Raw genomic sequence first — 18,688 nt, 5'->3', positions numbered from 1 at the left:
CGGCGGCCTTCAGCCATCACTGGGCAGGTGCCAGGGCACGACGGGGTACGTGGACCCTAGGCCGGGAAGTAGCATCACGCGTCCAGGTAGTTTACCCGACGGGGTGAAGACTTCAAGATTCATCCACAACACGCTCCAAAATCGGGGTACTAGCGCACTGATGGGATAGGACTTTCCCAAATTACAGTCCAAAGAAATCCTACGCATGAACCCTGAGAGCAAGCTCACTCCATTAGCCATACGAGTGAGCGGGACCCGAAAAGTTTCAAGCTTGAGCGTCCAACTAGTGAGAAGGTGCCACGGGAAAGGCCACAGGCTAACAGCAACACCAAGGGCACAGATCCACACGTGCTCCCTCCATGCTGCAGCCGTGCTCAGAATTTTGGTTTACAAGCTGTCGGAGTTATTATTCTTGGACTGATTGCGCACGCTGAAAAGCCCCTTGTCCTCTACCCAACAGCACCCCAGTCACCAACACCCAACGGGCCCCGAGGCACAAACCCCCGACCCACAGAGGGGTTAAACATCCTGCTGCTACACCATTGCCACCGGGCTCCCCAACAGCAGCAGTGGTCTCCTACATTACCACGCATCGTGGGTGGCATCATGAACTTACACATCCCCTGTACATACCTATCCCCTCCCTTTTGAATTCGAGTGTCCGTGCGAACCCCCGGGTCCGGAGACCCCCTCGAGCCACCGCGGCTCCGGATCCGAGCGGCTCAGCCGCTGGCATGGGGGCGGTACACCAGAGCAGGTACTAAAAAGTAGAGATATGGATACCATCACTCAAGAATTGGTTTTCAGGGCTTTCATCCAGCAGCTATAGACAGATGCGACGAATGGATCAGATCCTACAGATTGATTCGCAGCAACTCTATCGGGGAAATGATATTCTCTTAATATAAGAGCATTCAATCTAGAATAGTAAAAACAGCTTTAAGGCTAAATGAATTCCGTATTAGTGTATGTGTAAGGCCGGGGCCACACGGGGCACTACTGTGATCCTCGCATGAGACTCGGCTCCAGCTGGCAGCACAACAGGAGCCGAGTGTCATGCAAGTGTGCCTGCGTCTGAGGTCCGGCACGGAGGAGGGGAGTGAGGGATTTCTCTCCCTCTCTCCTCTGTTGCCGGCTATTGCGATTCTCGCTCTGCACGCACAGTACACCAATGTACCGCGAGTGCAGTGCGATTTTTCTCTCGCCCCATTCACTTGAATGGATGTGAGAGAAAAGAGTCTCGCATTACAATCGCAGCATAGGGCTGAGAAAATAATCGCTCATGTGTGCTGACACACAGGCTAATATCGGTCCAAGGGGAATGCGAGGTTTTATCGCACTCCACTTGCACCGATTTTCTCACCATGTGGCTTAGGCCTAATCCAGATTCACACCTAATCCCAGATAAACCAGGTCACGGGGTGTGATGGGATGACTAGGATCAGGCGAAGCCAAACTGGACCTCAGGCTAGGGAAACCCTGGCTGACCCTGATTCCAAAGATACGTTTGAAGATGACGATGTTTGGGCCGCCTTCCTTACGCTACTCCTGAACAACCCTGGTCTAGTGGCCCCCCTGCCGCCACGCCTGGTCACAGGCAGTGTATCTTGTACTGACCGCAATACTCTGGTGGGTACCGTTTCTCGTTAGAGCAACAACTCCATCATGTTTACCATGTAGACATCAGCCCTAATTCAACTGGTGGAATACAGTTCTTCAAGGACTTTACACATGCGACTGTGAAGACACCTTTCAGAGTGCCCACTTCTTGCTCTTGGGGAACCCTATTAGACACAAGCAAATTTGTCTCTTACCATGGTCACCTCCAAAATCAATCCATCTAAGGCAGCTTTCTCCAGCAGGGTACTCTAGAGTAGCTGCTGCTTCTTAGTTGGGCACTCTAGAAGTTCACTGCCCTAGGTCAACATTGGATCGACCTCAACTCTGAACACAATACTATACAGAGGTACTTGTCTTGCCAAGTGCAGGAACCCATTACAAAAAACAGCAGTGAGATGCATGCTTTATGGACAAATGCCTGAACTTCCTTAAGGTGCTACACCTACTTCCTCTTATTCTGCGCCAAATGGGATGTGTCTATGGGCTGTTCTCATCTTCCACCTGCTCAACACTCCGCTACCTGCAACATTCGTGTTCTCCTCTTGCAGCGCCCTCTCCTGGGTGACACCAACTACAGCAGTTATCACTATTATTGAAGAGGAACTTCCATTCTCTTTTCAGCAGTGATCCAAGATCTTGCCATATAGCTTTTTGCGAGTAGCATTGATGTCATCAGTATTTAACTTCTTAAAAGGGGCACATCACATTTAGCAGCAATTCTGGGGGATTCCTGTATACCCTCACTTACACACAACAGCAATATAATAGTAGTGGCACTTTCAAGTCACATAATTAACCATACTGACAACATTGTCGCTCACCTTCTTTGGTGCTGTTGGATCGGTCTCCGACTAAATGAATCGCAATTACTCCTGCAATATATAACATAACATTAAAATTCATCAAGGTAAAACATATTTCAGCTGCATAATCTCCTCATACCAATAATTAATTAAAACAACCAAAGACATTTTTTACTTGTCCTAATGATGAGATGAAAAGATAAAATGTCTTGATGTACATTAGAATTTGTAGTTAAGTTTCATGAATAGTCAACTGTTATTGACAATTTCATAGAAATCAATTAAAAAGTGAAAAATTAAAATTATTCCTTTTAATCATCCTTCAGACAGTTTTTTCATATAATGCTAGAACAAAACTGAAAGAAGGAATGTTACAATGTGCACATAAAAAATAATTTCAGAATGTGTTAATACATAAAACACTAAATTATATTTATAAATTGATCTATAAAGTAATATATAAGCCTTTTAGAAATTAATGTAAAACTAGAAATAAGTGAAGTTCTAATATATTCAGTTAGGTCCAGAAATATTTGGACAGTGACACAATTTTCGCGAGTTGGGCTCTGCATGCCACCACATTGGATTTGAAATGAAACCTCTACAAGAGAATTCAAGTGCAGATTGTAACGTTTAATTTGAAGGTTTGAACAAAAATATCTGATAGAAATTGTAGGAATTGTACACATTTCTTTACAAGCACTCCACATTTTAGGAGGTCAAAAGTAATTGGACAAATAAACCAAACCCAAACAAAATATTTTTATTTTCAATATTTTGTTGCGAATCCTTTGGAGGCAATCGCTGCCTTAAGTCTGGAACCCATGGACATCACCAAACGCTGGGTTTCCTCCTTCTTAATGCTTTGCCAGGCCTTTACAGCCGCAGCCTTCAGGTCTTGCTTGTTTTTGGGTCTTTCCGTCTTAAGTCTGGATTTGAGCAAGTGAAATGCATGCTCAATTGGGTTAAGATCTGGTGATTGACTTGGCCATTGCAGAATGTTCCACTTTTTTGCACTCATGAACTCCTGGGTAGCTTTGGCTGTATGCTTGGGGTCATTGTCCATCTGTACTATGAAGCGCCGTCCGATCAACTTTGCGGCATTTGGCTGAATCTGGGCTGAAAGTATATCCCTGTACACTTCAGAATTCATCCGGCTACTCTTGTCTGCTGTTATGTCATCAATAAACACAAGTGACCCAGTGCCATTGAAAGCCATGCATGCCCATGCCATCACGTTGCCTCCACCATGTTTTACAGAGGATGTGGTGTGCCTTGGATCATGTGCCGTTCCCTTTCTTCTCCAAACTTTTTTCTTCCCATCATTCTGGTACAGGTTGATCTTGGTCTCATCTGTCCATAGAATACTTTTCCAGAACTGAGCTGGCTTCATGAGGTGTTTTTCAGCAAATTTAACTCTGGCCTGTCTATTTTTGGAATTGATGAATGGTTTGCATCTAGATGTGAACCCTTTGTATTTACTTTCATGGAGTCTTCTCTTTACTGTTGACTTAGAGACAGATACACCTACTTCACTGAGAGTGTTCTGGACTTCAGTTGATGTTGTGAACGGGTTCTTCTTCACCAAAGAAAGTATGCGGCGATCATCCACCACTGTTGTCATCCGTGGACGCCCAGGCCTTTTTGAGTTCCCAAGCTCACCAGTCAATTATTTTTTTCTCAGAATGTACCCGACTGTTGATTTTGCTACTCCAAGCATGTCTGCTATCTCTTTGATGGATTCTTTCTTTTTTTTCAGCCTCAGGATGTTCTGCTTCACCTCAATTGAGAGTTCCTTAGACCGCATGTTGTCTGGTCACAGCAACAGCTTCCAAATGCAAAACCACACACCTGTAATCAACCCCAGACCTTTTAACTACTTCATTGATTACAGGTTAACGAGGGAGACGCCTTCAGAGTTAATTGCAGCCCTTAGAGTCCCTTGTCCAATTACTTTTGGTCCCTTGAAAAAGAGGAGGCTATGCATTACAGAGCTATGATTCCTAAACCCTTTCTCCGATTTGGATGTGAAAACTCTCCTATTGCAGCTGGGAGTGTGCACTTTCAGCCCATATTATATATATAATTGTATTTCTGAACATGTTTTTGTAAACAGCTAAAATAACAAAACTTGTGTCACTGTCCAAATATTTCTGGACCTAACTGTAAGTACCTTAAATGGCCCAGTGAAAACTAGTTTTGAATAATTGCTTGTAGGAAAGGTGATAGGAGGATTTTTGTGTACTCACCGTAAAATCTTTTTCTCTGAGCTTTCATTGGGGGACACAGCACCATAGTCCTATAGTCCTGTATCCCCCAATAAGGTGGAAGAGAAAACATGTTTTTTCGTCCATCGATCAGGACATATTTGCTATTTAAGGGTGGGTGTGATGGGATGGAGACAGCGTGCGGTGGCCCTTGAAAAAGGTACCCATAATGTACGTCAGGCTTGGACCCTGGACCAGCTCCCCAACTGCCTGAAGCCTTGGGTATGTAACTGATTGTATTGCTGCCCTTATTGCATACTATGGACATGTTTTAGTACTGGTATGCTGAGGGAACCATCTGATGTTTACACCTTGGTTTTGGCGGCGGGGGGGGATTTTCATTGCCTACGCCTGGGAGATATAACTGGATATTGAGGTCCAATATGATTTAGGTGGAATTAGCCCCTTTTTTATCGCTCCAGGCATAGTGTCTGTAACCTTTCTGGTCCTGGTCCCTACGTGGTGAGGTTTTCTTATTTTCTCTTATTTAATGTTACGAGGATGAGGAGTTTGCATTTGTGCATTCTCTTTTAACCTGTTTGTTATTCTCAATAAAATGTTTGGATAGTAATTTACTCCATTGTGTGGTTTCACATTTTTGAAGAGTTTAGTAGGAGTTTGTCCTGTCACTAGAAATCCAAAATTATCGGGATCTCACTGGTCAGATAATATTTATAAACATGACTGGATGTAAAGTCACATTCCCCTTCATTTCTATGAAAATTGTATTAATCCATTCATTCTCTATAGGCTGTCAGAAAAGGCCAAGCACAGCACTTGGCAGCCCTATAGAATGAATAGAGGATCTAATGCCACTACATTCTACTGAGGATTAAAATGACCCATTCTGCTGATCAGTGAGGGCAACAGTCGCTAAATCTGGTGACAGATTTCCTTTAATGTTTGCACACCCGTCAATTACTTATCAGTGTAGGGGCCTAGAATCACACACCGATCCAATATTAAAGACCTATTCTAAGGGTAGTTCATTGAAAAGGTTGTAAACCCCTTTAAATATTGGTGTCTAAAAATATACATCCCATTGTAATAGTTGACATGAAACCAAAACCAATTTTGATTTTAGAATTAGAATATATTCAGACTTTCCATAGTAGTTTGGTCGAAAGTTTTTGCAAACAGGATGTTAAGTTTTAATGACACAGCGCTCATTTTTGCATAAAATGTATGCTATGAAATCAATAGTTATTTGCATATTTACATAGAACTATACTTCCGATAACAATGTCCTTCTAATTTAGTAAGTGTGAAAGAATGCAAAAAGGATCTAAATATGACAGTGAGATGAGCTTAGGAAATTTTAGGATACACGACTAGAGGGAAGAGTAAAATAAAATTGGCAAGAGACCAAGAGCAATTTCAAGCCCACATGACCAACTAAAACTAGGAAGACTGTAGTCGATTATAACTTTAAAGCCTCAGGTCATCGCTACACACAACCCCTGTATATAGCGCTGCAAAGAGCCAGCTTTAGTGCCATTGGTTGGTGGAGGTGGAGGTCTTTTTGCATCTTTTAAATGGGGTTTCAACAGTTTTCCTATATAAACCTATCCTTACTGAAATTTTTGTCATGGGAAAAAAAGGGCGGGGCCATGGCGCTGAGGACGTCAGTTACGCGGGGACTGCATGACTGGGGACAGGTGAGTGTGTGCGTGTGTGTTTGTATGTATGTGTGTGTGTGTGTGCATGTGTACTTGCGGAGTGCGGGAAGGGGCGGAGCCAAGCGGGGAAGTGGAGGGCTCCCTGCACACGTAGCCAGGGTAAATATCGGGTAACTAAGCAAAGCACTTTGCTTGGTTACCCGATATTTACCTTAGTTACCAGCGTACACCGCTTAGCGCTGGCTCCTTGCACACGTAGCCAGAGCCAGGGTAAATATTGGGTAACTAGACAAAGCGCTTTGCTTAGTAACCCGATGTGTACCCTGGTTACGTGTGCAGGGAGCCAGAGAGAGCTTGCACAGCGAAATCCTAAGGATTCCGCTGCTCAAAAAAAGTTACATGCTGCATTCCTTCCGCCCGGATGAGGAAGGAAGGAGGTGGGTGGGATTTTACGTCCCGCTCATCTCCGCCCCTCCACTTCGATTAGGCGGCCGCTTAGTGACGTCGCTATGACGCCGAATGAACTGCCCCATTAGAATGGAGGCGGTTTGCCGGTCACAGCGACGTTGCTAGGCAGGTAAGTAGTGTGACAGCTCTGTGCGATTTTGTGCGCCAAGGGCAGTGATTTGCCCGTGGCGCACAAACGATGGGTGCGGGTACGCACGCTAGCGATCTTGCTAGCGAGATTGCAGCATGTAAAGCAGCCTTTAGGGCAGGGTAGGAAAGTAAGTGTGCCATCTGAGGGTCTTTAGACATTTGTAATTCCTTGCTTAGCTACCTGTTGGCATTGATGTGCTTATGAAACAGGACATGAGTTTTATTAATATAGCGGCAATGTTAAAAAGTTATCTTGGTCATTTTTTACTAGCTTGGAGACTAAAGCATAAGTTTTCTAAACCTAGGTAAGTTATCCAAAATTTTGTCAATTTTATTTTGGTAAAAATGCATTACCCCCCCCCATTACCCAGTGTCCTAGTGTATTCCTATTAAGAGGATAGAATATTGAAATAATACACTACTGGTGTGACAAAACTTTATATGTGGGTGGATAGGCAATAAATGTATTAGAACAACCTTTTTTTTAAAAAAACAATTCTAAATGATTTTTTAAACATTCATCTGATGCGTCACCTTTAACGCTTTCCTTCATCTTGCAATATGTGACTTGACAATAACAGGATCATCTTTCACAATTCAAAGAACCAAATATAATTTAAAATTCACATTACCTTTCTTTAATGTAATGTCTTCTCCTCCTACATAAGGAATAGGACTTGATTTCTCATTTCCATCTAAAGTTAAAACACAAACTGTTGTTTAATTTTTTGGATATTTGTAATTTATTGTGAAGCCTATGATATTCTGGAGAGAACTCGTGTTCCTGACATGGAAACAAACTTTGAACTAATTTTATTGGTGGATCATAATATTAAACATATGTTTGTTCTATTTTGTAATGTGACCATTGATCCTTTCTTTTCTATGTGAATTAGGCTTTGAATATCACCATAGTAATAGTAACCAATATAATTTGTCACCAATTATCCAGGTCCGAATTTGGGAACATTTTAATAACATTGAACATTGAATACTAAATACTGTATCATAGTGTTTTTCATATTTTGATGTGAAGTTCCAATCATTTAAAGCTGTTTTTCACTTCCTAAACATTGATGACCTATCCTTAGGAAAGGTCATTAATGCCTGATCGCCTGGGGTCCGACACCCGGCACTCCCATCGTTCAGCTGCTCTAGGTACAGGCGACAGTAGCAGGCAGCCGGGAATGCTTGGTTCCGGAGCTGCTCCAACTTCTGATAGCAGCTGCGACCGAGTACTGCACATCGCTTCTTTATGATTTGAATAGGAGGCAGATGTGCAGTACCCGGCCACGGTCACTATCAGAAAATGGAGCAGCTCGGTAACTGAGCGTTTCCAGCCACCTGCTACCACTGCCAGCACCGAGAACAGCTTATCGGCGGGGGTTCCGGGTGTTGGACACCACATGATCAGACATTGATGACTTAGTCTGAGGATAGGAGTAGAAACTTGGCACTCAAGATCAATGTGAATAGTGTTTTTTATTGTGAAGAACTTGTAGGACCAGCACAAGTACAGCCATTTTTGTCAAAAGACATTCATCAGTATACATGCAGAGGGTCCTCAGAAAGTATAGTAACTTGGCGATCAGCGTAGCTGGGTATAACGCAGTGTCCACCGCTGTCTATGTGGTAATGCACACTGCGTCATACCCAGCTATGCCACTTGCCACACTACTATACTTTCTAAGGACCCTCTACACGCACACTGATGAAGGTCTTTTGACCAAAACTTCTGTGCTTGTGCTGGTCCTACAAGTTCTTCACAATAAAAATTTACTTTGATCTTGAGTGCCAAATTTCTATATTTGCTTGAGACGGTTTTGGACCCTACTTGTGCACCACTCCAGAACTGCCATGTGTATCAACTGACTATCCTGAGGATAGGTCATCAATGTTTAAGTAGTGGACAACCTCTTTACTGAAGTCAATATGTCAGTGGTTCTAAAAAAAAATCCCATGTATTAAGAAATAAAATTAAAAGGTAATTAACAGATCAAGGCTGAGATTCACATAGGATTTTTTATTTTACCAATCTACTAATCTTCAAGCCAATAATCTGTTTTATACAAATTGGAAGACGTGAGCTACAAATTATTATTTTTTTAAGTATTTGACATAAGTAATATGATTTTAAAGGAAATCAGGTATTAGAAAAAGGTCTGCATTTTAGTAAATGAGGCTGTTACTGACTAACACTATATTTATTGTGAATGGTATCAGTAACGACCAGAGTCAGGTGTTCTTGTGGTCTGTTCAGAGACTATGGCCTTGATTCATGAAAATGATTACTCCACATCTCTGGCATAAAAAACTTTGAAAAGTCACAAAATGTTATGATTTTGGCATGTTCACACAAGTTTCACCCAGCTCTGCCAAAATGACACTAAAGGATTATTCCCCCGACAGTTGTAGCCCATGTCCCGGATACGTCTGTGTGTGGTGGCTCTTGAAGCACTGACTTCAGCAGCGTCCACTCCTTGTGAATCTCCTTCAAATTTTTGAATGGCCTTTTCTTAACAATCTTATTAAGGCTGCGGTTATTCTGGCCACTTGTGTTCCATTTTCTACCACACTTTTTCCTTCCACTCAACTTTCCATTAATATGCTTAGATACAGCACTCTGTGAACAGCCAGATTCTTTAGCAATGACCTTTTGTGGCTTACCATCCTTGTGGAGTGTGTCAATGACTGCCTCTGGACATCTGTCAAGTCAGCAGTCTTCCCCATGATTGTTTCAAAGTAGATGAGAGGAGGGCAGGGCACTACTCAGTAACAACCATAGGCTTTTTGTAAATCCAAGCATGCAGGCTGAATCACAGCTGATCCGGGGTGCACATATGCATGAAGCTCAGGTTATATCCAATGTAAAAAGAGGAAAAAACGGCACTCACCAAATCGTTGCTGTGCAGGTTGCAGCTTTATTTCAAGCGCAGAGGTTACATGTGCGGTGGGGGCTGGTGGGGAGGGAGAGGACGCCGGACACGTCAGACGACGGCCGTTTCGCACTTACACAGTGCTTCAGCTGGTCTGAGTAGGTATGACATCAGATCCTTTTTATCCACATATCACATGTGGGTGATGTCAAAACAATTAAAAAAGTTAAAAACAATAATATTTGTCCAAATCTTACTGAACATGCAACATAGTAGCAAGGATTTATACATATATGAAACAAACGAATGTGTATTGAATCAACCCAAGAATACACTGAGATCATTCCTTTCATTTAACCCTAAAGGGCCTGTGGCATTGAACTTCATGATATATTCAGATTCCCTCCTAAGCAATAATTTATGGGAGTCACCTCCTCTAGATGGGGGTTCTATCAACTCAATCCCTGCAAAGGACAGAACATTCTGATCGGAATTATGACATTCATTTATATGGTTAATCAACCTAGTAGCTCCTAATCCGCTCACAATAGGTTTACATAGGTAAAACTATACGGCAGCTTTTTGTAAGGTTCAGGGAGCACAGGAACTCTTTTGTGAGCGGATTAGGAGCTACTAGGTTGATTAACCATATAAATGAATGTCATAATTCCGATCAGAATGTTCTGTCCTTTGCAGGGATTGAGTTGATAGAACCCCCATCTAGAGGAGGTGACTCCCATAAATTATTGCTTAGGAGGGAATCTGAATATATCATGAAGTTCAATGCCACAGGCCCTTTAGGGTTAAATGAAAGGAATGATCTCAGTGTATTCTTGGGTTGATTCAATACACATTCGTTTGTTTCATATATGTATAAATCCTTGCTACTATGTTGCATGTTCAGTAAGATTTGGACAAATATTATTGTTTTTAACTTTTTTAATTGTTTTGACATCACCCACATGTGATATGTGGATAAAAAGGATCTGATGTCATACCTACTCAGACCAGCTGAAGCACTGTGTAAGTGCGAAACGGCCGTCGTCTGACGTGTCCGGCGTCCTCTCCCTCCCCACCAGCCCCCACCGCACATGTAACCTCTGCGCTTGAAATAAAGCTGCAACCTGCACAGCAACGATTTGGTGAGTGCCGTTTTTTCCTCTTTTTACATTGGATATAACCTGAGCTTCATGCATATGTGCACCCCGGATCAGCTGTGATTCAGCCTGCATGCTTGGATTTACAAAAAGCCTATGGTTGTTACTGAGTAGTGCCCTGCCCTCCTCTCATCTACTTTGAAATTTATCGCATCTGCTTTCACAGTGAGCACACTCAAAAGAGTACAACCTAAGAATTGAATGATTTTTGCATATTATGGCTGAATCGGATATTATGGAGGTCGTTGAATTGGATAACAATGGGCTTGGAATACTTGCGGGGAGGGAAGACGCAAGCACGTTTTTTCTGGACTGCAACAGCAAAGTAGATACTGACATCCTGAGTATAAAATCCTTAGAATTAAAAATTTCCAACTTGGCTGAAAAGGAGATCTCTCTCTTCTGGTCGGCACAATCCTTGCGTTCTTATAGAGACTGTAAACGTGTCCCTAGAGGCCTCAGGGTCATGAAGGCGATCTCATTTTACCAAGATGATGCTGATTTCAAACAGTTGTGGCATGAGGTTCAAACCGAATGCTCTCTTAAATTTCTGGATTTGGTGCTACAGAAAAATGAACAAGAGCACACGAAAATAACAACTGAATTGATCAGATTGAGGAAAGAGCTTGAATCACGCCTTTCCAAGGAGCAGTGGAACCGTTTTTTGCAGAATCTGTACAAAAAACTTATCCCCTACCAAACCATAGTGAAAGAGTGCAAAAAAGAAAAATTCCTACGGGATAAATCGGACTATGACTCAAATAATGTTTTCAAATGGAATAAAAATAGTGACAGCTCCCCTTTTTTCAAAAAAGGTAAATTGAGGAAAAAATTCAATAGATCCGCTAATAATAATAGTAAAAAAACCGCATGGACCACGGACTCTGATTCAAGCGGTCAGGAAGAACCTCCGCCTACAAAAAAGAAATTTGGCGATGATAGAATTTCTTCAAACCCATCTAATAACCCTTTAAGAGAAAGACAAGAAGGGGCCGTGGAAGGAACAAGCGAACAGCTCATGGGGAAAAGGAAGACTGTATCCTGGAGAGATTAACCCCCAGTTCTCATAACAGAAAGAAAGTCTACAACCTTACAGATCATGTGCTTGATGCAGATATGCAATCTGTCTTGGAAAAGAGACTAAATTTCTGTATCCCAGAACCATTTGACCTGGTTGAATTTGAAATTGACTTGTATAAAGCTTGTCGTAAATTACATTTAAAAAAGCATTTTTCTAATATTCAGAAAGATTCTAGATCTGTTGATGCACCTGAAAGGCAATGTCATACTAGCCCTTTAGGTTTTTCTTATGAAGGCTCAGAGGTGAATAAGATTGCACAAGACGCAATGGAGCTGCTAAGTCTGACTGAAGTCAGTGTAGGTAATGCGGATTTTTCAGCAGTGGGAAAAAATCTCAAAACCAGCATAGGCTTTACTGGAGGGATAAAATCCTCCTTTTTTCCACCGACATCTCCAGGAAACAGTATAGATTTATTTCAAGAAATCGTTATGAGAGAGATGAGAGCATTAAAATACCCAGCTTTGAAAAATAATCTGTCTAAAAAAGAACAATCAGCTTTAAATAAAATCAAATCCCTCAAAAATGTCACAATAAGGAAGGCAGACAAGGGTGGGGCCACAGTCCTTATGACCACGGATTATTATTTAGAGGAAGCTAAACATCATTTGGATAATTGCTTGGTGTATCATAAACTAGATAGTGATCCTACATATAAACTAAAAGAGAAATTACGCAGCTTTTTGAATAAACATGTAATGACAGGCTTTATTACGAAGAATAGGGCTGAAAAATTGTTTCCCCTCTTCCCCACCAAACCACATTGGTACTGGTTACCTAAGGTACACAAGTCAGTTTCTAGGCCACCGGGGAGACCCATTGTTGCAGGATCTGGTTCTCTCACCGAGCCCCTCTCTGCGTATCTTGACTGGCTACCTCACCCCCTGTTGGAAACCATTCCCTCCTTTGTGAGGGATACTGGGGATTTAGTACAGCAACTTGAGCACTTTGAATGGCAGGAGACTTTCTGCTGGGCGTCATTGGACGTCGAGAGTTTATTTACCAGGATTCCACAACAGCTTGGGATCGATTTGATAGTACAGATGCTGAGAGGGCTTGGTGAGAATGAACTTCTAATCAATTTTGTTGAAGAGGCACTATTATTGGTTCTGGGACATAATACCTTTAAGTTTGGTCATTCCTGGTACCTGCAAAAAAGTGGGGTTGCTATGGGGACCCCGGTGGCATGTACACTAGCTAACTTGTTCCTTGCACATCTTGAGGACAAATTGATTTATAGCTTAGATAATCCATACGTAAGACACATAAAGCAATATCAGCGCTTTGTGGATGATGTATTGATAATCTGGGATGGCAGTAAGGAACAATTTGAATCTTTTGTGGCATATTTGAATTTGGAAAATAATTACAATATGCTCTTTACGTTTTCCTTTAGCGATAAGACTATAGAGTTCCTGGATGTGAAATTGACGGCCCAGGACGGGGGTATCACTCGGGAACTCTATAGAAAACCTACCACTGTCAATACATTGCTACACTATGGCAGTGCCCACCCAGGGCACGTTTTGAGATCGGTCCCATTCAGTCAATTTTTGAGACTGAATAGGATTACCAACAATCCGGATATACTGCACACCCAAACAATAGACCTCAGGCAACGCTTTCTTGAAAGAGGTTACCCTCTCGATTTAATTAATTTAATGCAAAAACAAGCTGAAGAGAAAATTTCGCTTGAAAAAGACCCACGTAATAAAAAAAAGGTGAAAAAAAGCAATTAAATCGCTTTATATTTAATTTTAAATATGGCCCTATGGACCGTGAGATAAAATCGGTCATAAATAAAAACTGGCATATAATCGAGGGGGTAACCGAACTCAGGGAAATGGCCTTGAATAAGCCACTTGTGACACACAGGCGATGCAAGAAAATCGGCGACATTATAGTCAAAAAGCGGTACATTCCTCCTAGAACCTGGTTGCAGTATAGTGGCCCTGTCGGCAACTACCGATGTGGCAACTGCTCTTTTTGCAGATTCCACATAATTGGTAGAACACTGGAGATTGGTGGCCATTTACATGTAGTAAAGCACCTTATTACTTGCAAGACCAAAATGGTCGTTTATGTAGTTTTTTGTCCGTGTAAATATTTTTACATCGGTAAAACTATACGGCAGCTTTTTGTAAGGTTCAGGGAGCACAGGAACTCTATTGTGAGCGGATTAGGAGCTACTAGGTTGATTAACCATATAAATGAATGTCATAATTCCGATCAGAATGTTCTGTCCTTTGCAGGGATTGAGTTGATAGAACCCCCATCTAGAGGAGGTGACTCCCATAAATTATTGCTTAGGAGGGAATCTGAATATATCATGAAGTTCAATGCCACAGGCCCTTTAGGGTTAAATGAAAGGAATGATCTCAGTGTATTCTTGGGTTGATTCAATACACATTCGTTTGTTTCATATATGTATAAATCCTTGCTACTATGTTGCATGTTCAGTAAGATTTGGACAAATATTATTGTTTTTAACTTTTTTAATTGTTTTGACATCACCCACATGTGATATGTGGATAAAAAGGATCTGATGTCATACCTACTCAGACCAGCTGAAGCACTGTGTAAGTGCGAAACGGCCGTCGTCTGACGTGTCCGGCGTCCTCTCCCTCCCCACCAGCCCCCACCGCACATGTAACCTCTGCGCTTGAAATAAAGCTGCAACCTGCACAGCAACGATTTGGTGAGTGCCGTTTTTTCCTCTTTTTACATTGGATTCCCCATGATTGTGTAGCCTACTGACCCAGACTAAGGGACCATATTATACGCTTAGGAAGACTTTGCAGTCGTTTTGTGGTAATTATTCTAATTTTCTGAGATAATGACTTCTGCGGTTTGATTGGCTGTAAGCCATAATCATCATCATTAATAGAAATAAACACTTGAAATAGATCCCTCTGTGTGTAATGACTATACAATATATAGGAACAAATCCCTCTGTGTGTAATGACTCTATATAATATATAGGAATAGATCCCTCTGTGTGTAATGACTCTATATAATATATAGGAATAGATTTCTCTGTGTGTAATGACTCTATATAATATATGAGTTTCCCTTTTTGTATTGAATTACGGAAATAAATTAATATTTTGATGATATTCTAATTTATTCAGATGAACTTGTACTTCTTTTCGCAGATGCTACTAACTTTAACTTTCATTACTACAGCATTTAGGTGTTGCACTGTTCATACATCCACACTTGATGTGGTTTTAAAAGACAGTATACGACATGCGTTTGTTTTTCTGATCGTTGAGGATGTAGCCTCAACTGATATTATCTTCTGACATATCTCATTACAATCTCTGAAAAGAAGCTAATGCTTAAAAAAAGAACATCACTGCATTCAGCCTCGAGGATTGGTTCTTTCCAGTGCAAGAGTGAGTAGATGGAAATGCTGGAAATGCTGTGCAATCCATGACCAGCAGGTTATAGCGCAAAGGAAGCCAAACACATAGATTGGTGGAAAAGATTTATTAATTGTATTTAATCACTGAAATCCCAAATCATTGTTATGTGATGCCCCTGATCTTATCAGGGTGTCACAGGGAACTGCAGTCCTTTTTCTCAGAACTCACCCTACATGGTTCTGGGATCCTAACTATTGGTATTGCTCCATCAGCACTCAATTACTAGCCACACCTCACACCACACCCTGTCAGGCACCCCAGTGGGTGGTCTAGCTGGAATAAGGCCACCCGCCGAGGGGTCAGGCAGATTGCTGGGAGGGGCATAGTCAGTTGAGTAGTAGCCCTCAGAGAGTGAGGAGCTGGGGGAGTTGTAGCTCCCCGGAAAACTTTGGTTAGGTCGCAGACGGTGGTGGTCTGGTACCGGAGGAGGCGGAGACCCGGTCGCAGGGTATTGGAAAAAGGTGCCTAGACTTAGTTTTGGAGAAAAGTTGGCACCGGAAAATCTAGTAACCGGACCGGTACCGAGCACGGCGGGGTACTGGACCCTAGATCAGGGAGTAGCTTCACGCAACCTAATAATTAACCTGTGGAGGATAGTTTCTTTATGAACTTTCCCCAAGAGCTCAGGGATCGAAGGCACCAACACAACGAGGGGGATTGATATTTCCAGCTTATGCGGCCCGCTGAAATCCCAAGTGTCAGCCATCGAGAGCACAGCTCCTCTATTTAACCATAGGGAGCGGGACCCCGACAGCTTCAGGCTGAGGGGTCACTCAGAAACGTCTAAACACAGTGCATGGAGGCAGATTCAGAACCATCAGCAATGCAAACAGGGACGGATTCCCGGACGAACTCCCCAGAGTGGCAGCGGCACCCAGAGACTTGGTTTACTCCTGTGTCAGAGTCTACTTAATGGTCGCACCAACAACCACATGGCCCGAGTGAGTACGATGCTTCCTCCCTGCATCCTGCCTGCCGGATAGTCTGCACCACGCTTCCTACACCTCCACCATCCCGAGTCCCGGGGCCTCCCCTACCCGTGGAGGGAACGTCATCTGGCTGCCCCGCTCCATCTCCCCCCGGGTACTCCCATCAGTAGCGGCGGTACTTCCATTACCGCGAACCACAGGTGGCATCACAAACACTAATCCCCTGTAAATAGTCCACTTTTATTTTTGAGTGGCCGCAAGCCCCCGGGTCCGGAGACCCTCGAGCCACAGCAACCCCGGATCCAAGCAGTCCGACTGCTGCAAAGGCGGGAAAACCTCGTTTAGCAGTCAAGTGGGTGGTACTAATCAATGACTGACAGCTATCTTTGAATATACACTGATTAGGACCATAGCCTTCACAGTTAAGCCCAGAGGTTAGAATGATTGAACTTATTACTGAAACTTTTCCATAAACCCGTATATCATTCTGTTCATCTTACCTTATTCTATAAGATTCTACCCATCAATTGCATAGACTTTACTAACAGCTTCACATTAAGTGGCTCTAGTCACTGGACTGGGCACTTGAACATTAGGTCACCATAGAGTAACGTGAAGAATGTGCAAGAGCCTCTTATATTTTAGAGAACTACATTCAATTTTCAAAATATCGCTTCAAGATGTTGTCCACTACTTTTACATTGATGGCATATCCTTAGGATAGGCTATCAATGCCTGATCGGCTGGGTTCTGACACCCCACACCCCCTGCTGATCAGCTGTTCCCAGTCCCGGCGGAGGCAGCAGGCAGCCGGAAATGCTCAGTTACGGAGCTGGCCCGTCTTCTGATAGTGGTCGAAGCCTGGAGGAGGCAGCCGGAAATGCTCAGTTCCGGATTTGCTTCGTTTTCTGATAGTAGTCGTGGCCAGGTACTACACATCCACCTGATATCGATTTGAATAGAAAGTGGATGTACAGTACCTGGCCGCGGCCACTATCAGAAGACGGAGCAACTCCGGAGCTGAGCATTTCCGGCTGCATGCTGCTGCCGTCGAGACCAAAAACAGCTGATCAGTGGGGGTGCAGGGTATCAGACCCCAGCCAGACATTGATGACCTATCCTAAGAATAGGCCACCAATGTAAAATTTGTGGACAACCCCTTTAAGTTCACCACGGACATGAAACCGACTGATAGTAGAGCCTATTTTTTTTTTCTTGGGATCCGTCAACAATTTCAATACTAAAATCCTCAGTTTGTCCTCAGTGGTAATGGAAATTCTTACAATATTATTTTTTAAGACCTAGCATGGGAACTGTTAATTTACCTGTTAACTTAGCAGATGTTTCTCCTGAAGGTCCCAGTTGATTGATCTACAGAAAGAAAATATGTATTAGTGCTAAATGTCAAAGGTGCCGGCTCATAGAAAATTCTCAAATTGTTTCCAAACAATGACATTAAAGAAGGACCTAAAACGATTTTATTTGACAGTGGCAGCTATTGTGCCTCTAGGAAGATCTAGGTGTGAGATAAGTGAGAAAACTATATACACATACTCATCTATCTATCTAGCTATCTATCTATCTATCTGTCTGTCTGTCTGTCTGTCTGTCTGTCTGTCTGTCTGTCTGTCTGTCTGTCTGTCTGTCTGTCTGTCTGTCTGTCTGTCTGTCTGTCTGTCTGTCTGGCCATCTATCTATCTGGCCATCTATCTATCCTTCGTATTTTGCATTCAGCCTTTCCTATTTTTCCTCTTAAGACTTCTTCTCATTGCTGCTATAGTTTTATAAAGTATTGCATTTTTTGTACTATAAGACTCACAGGACCATAAGGCACACCTAGATTCTAGAGGAAGAAAATATGAAAAAAAATGTTGAAGCAAAAAATGTGGTCATGTCGCATTGTTATTGGGGATCTGCTGCTGACACTATAATGGGGGTAATGTCCACCAATTCTGTACTAATGTACCCCATTCTTGGCCTTTTCCAGGTATATATGTTACCCATTATGGTGTATATGTTGCCCATCTTGGTAGATATGTCCCCATCCTGGTATATATGTCCCCCATCCTGTTATATATGATCCCCTTCCTGGGCCCATACTGGTATATATGTTTCCCATCCTGGTAAATATGTCACCCACCCTGGTATATATATGCTTCCCATCCTGGTATATATGTCCCCCATCCTGGTATATATGTCCCCCATAATGGTATATATGTGACACATCTTGGTATATATGTGACACATCTTGGTAAATATGTGGTCCATCCTGGTATACAGTATATGTCCCCCATCCTGGTATATATGATCCCCA

General features: G+C 42.5%; 1 protein-coding gene across 1 annotated transcript in view; it reads right to left on the bottom strand.

Moving 5' to 3' along the window:
• Positions 1-18,688, bottom strand: part of CD40LG (CD40 ligand) — a 50,784-nt gene that overhangs the window by 5,207 nt on the left and 26,889 nt on the right. Inside the window, exons 3-6 of the mRNA XM_075322669.1 lie at positions 17,700-17,745; positions 7,539-7,601; positions 4,986-4,988; positions 2,442-2,492 (exon numbers count right to left, since the gene is read on the bottom strand). Coding sequence (XP_075178784.1) covers positions 2,442-2,492; positions 4,986-4,988; positions 7,539-7,601; positions 17,700-17,745 — 163 coding nt within the window. The remainder of the gene's footprint in view (positions 1-2,441; positions 2,493-4,985; positions 4,989-7,538; positions 7,602-17,699; positions 17,746-18,688) is intronic.

The sequence above is a fragment of the Anomaloglossus baeobatrachus genome, chromosome 9 (genome assembly GCF_048569485.1).
Source record: "Anomaloglossus baeobatrachus isolate aAnoBae1 chromosome 9, aAnoBae1.hap1, whole genome shotgun sequence".
NCBI classification, from domain to species: domain Eukaryota; kingdom Metazoa; phylum Chordata; class Amphibia; order Anura; family Aromobatidae; genus Anomaloglossus; species Anomaloglossus baeobatrachus.
The sequence above is the reverse complement of the archived record's forward strand: the minus strand, read 5'-3'. Positions and strand labels throughout refer to the sequence as shown.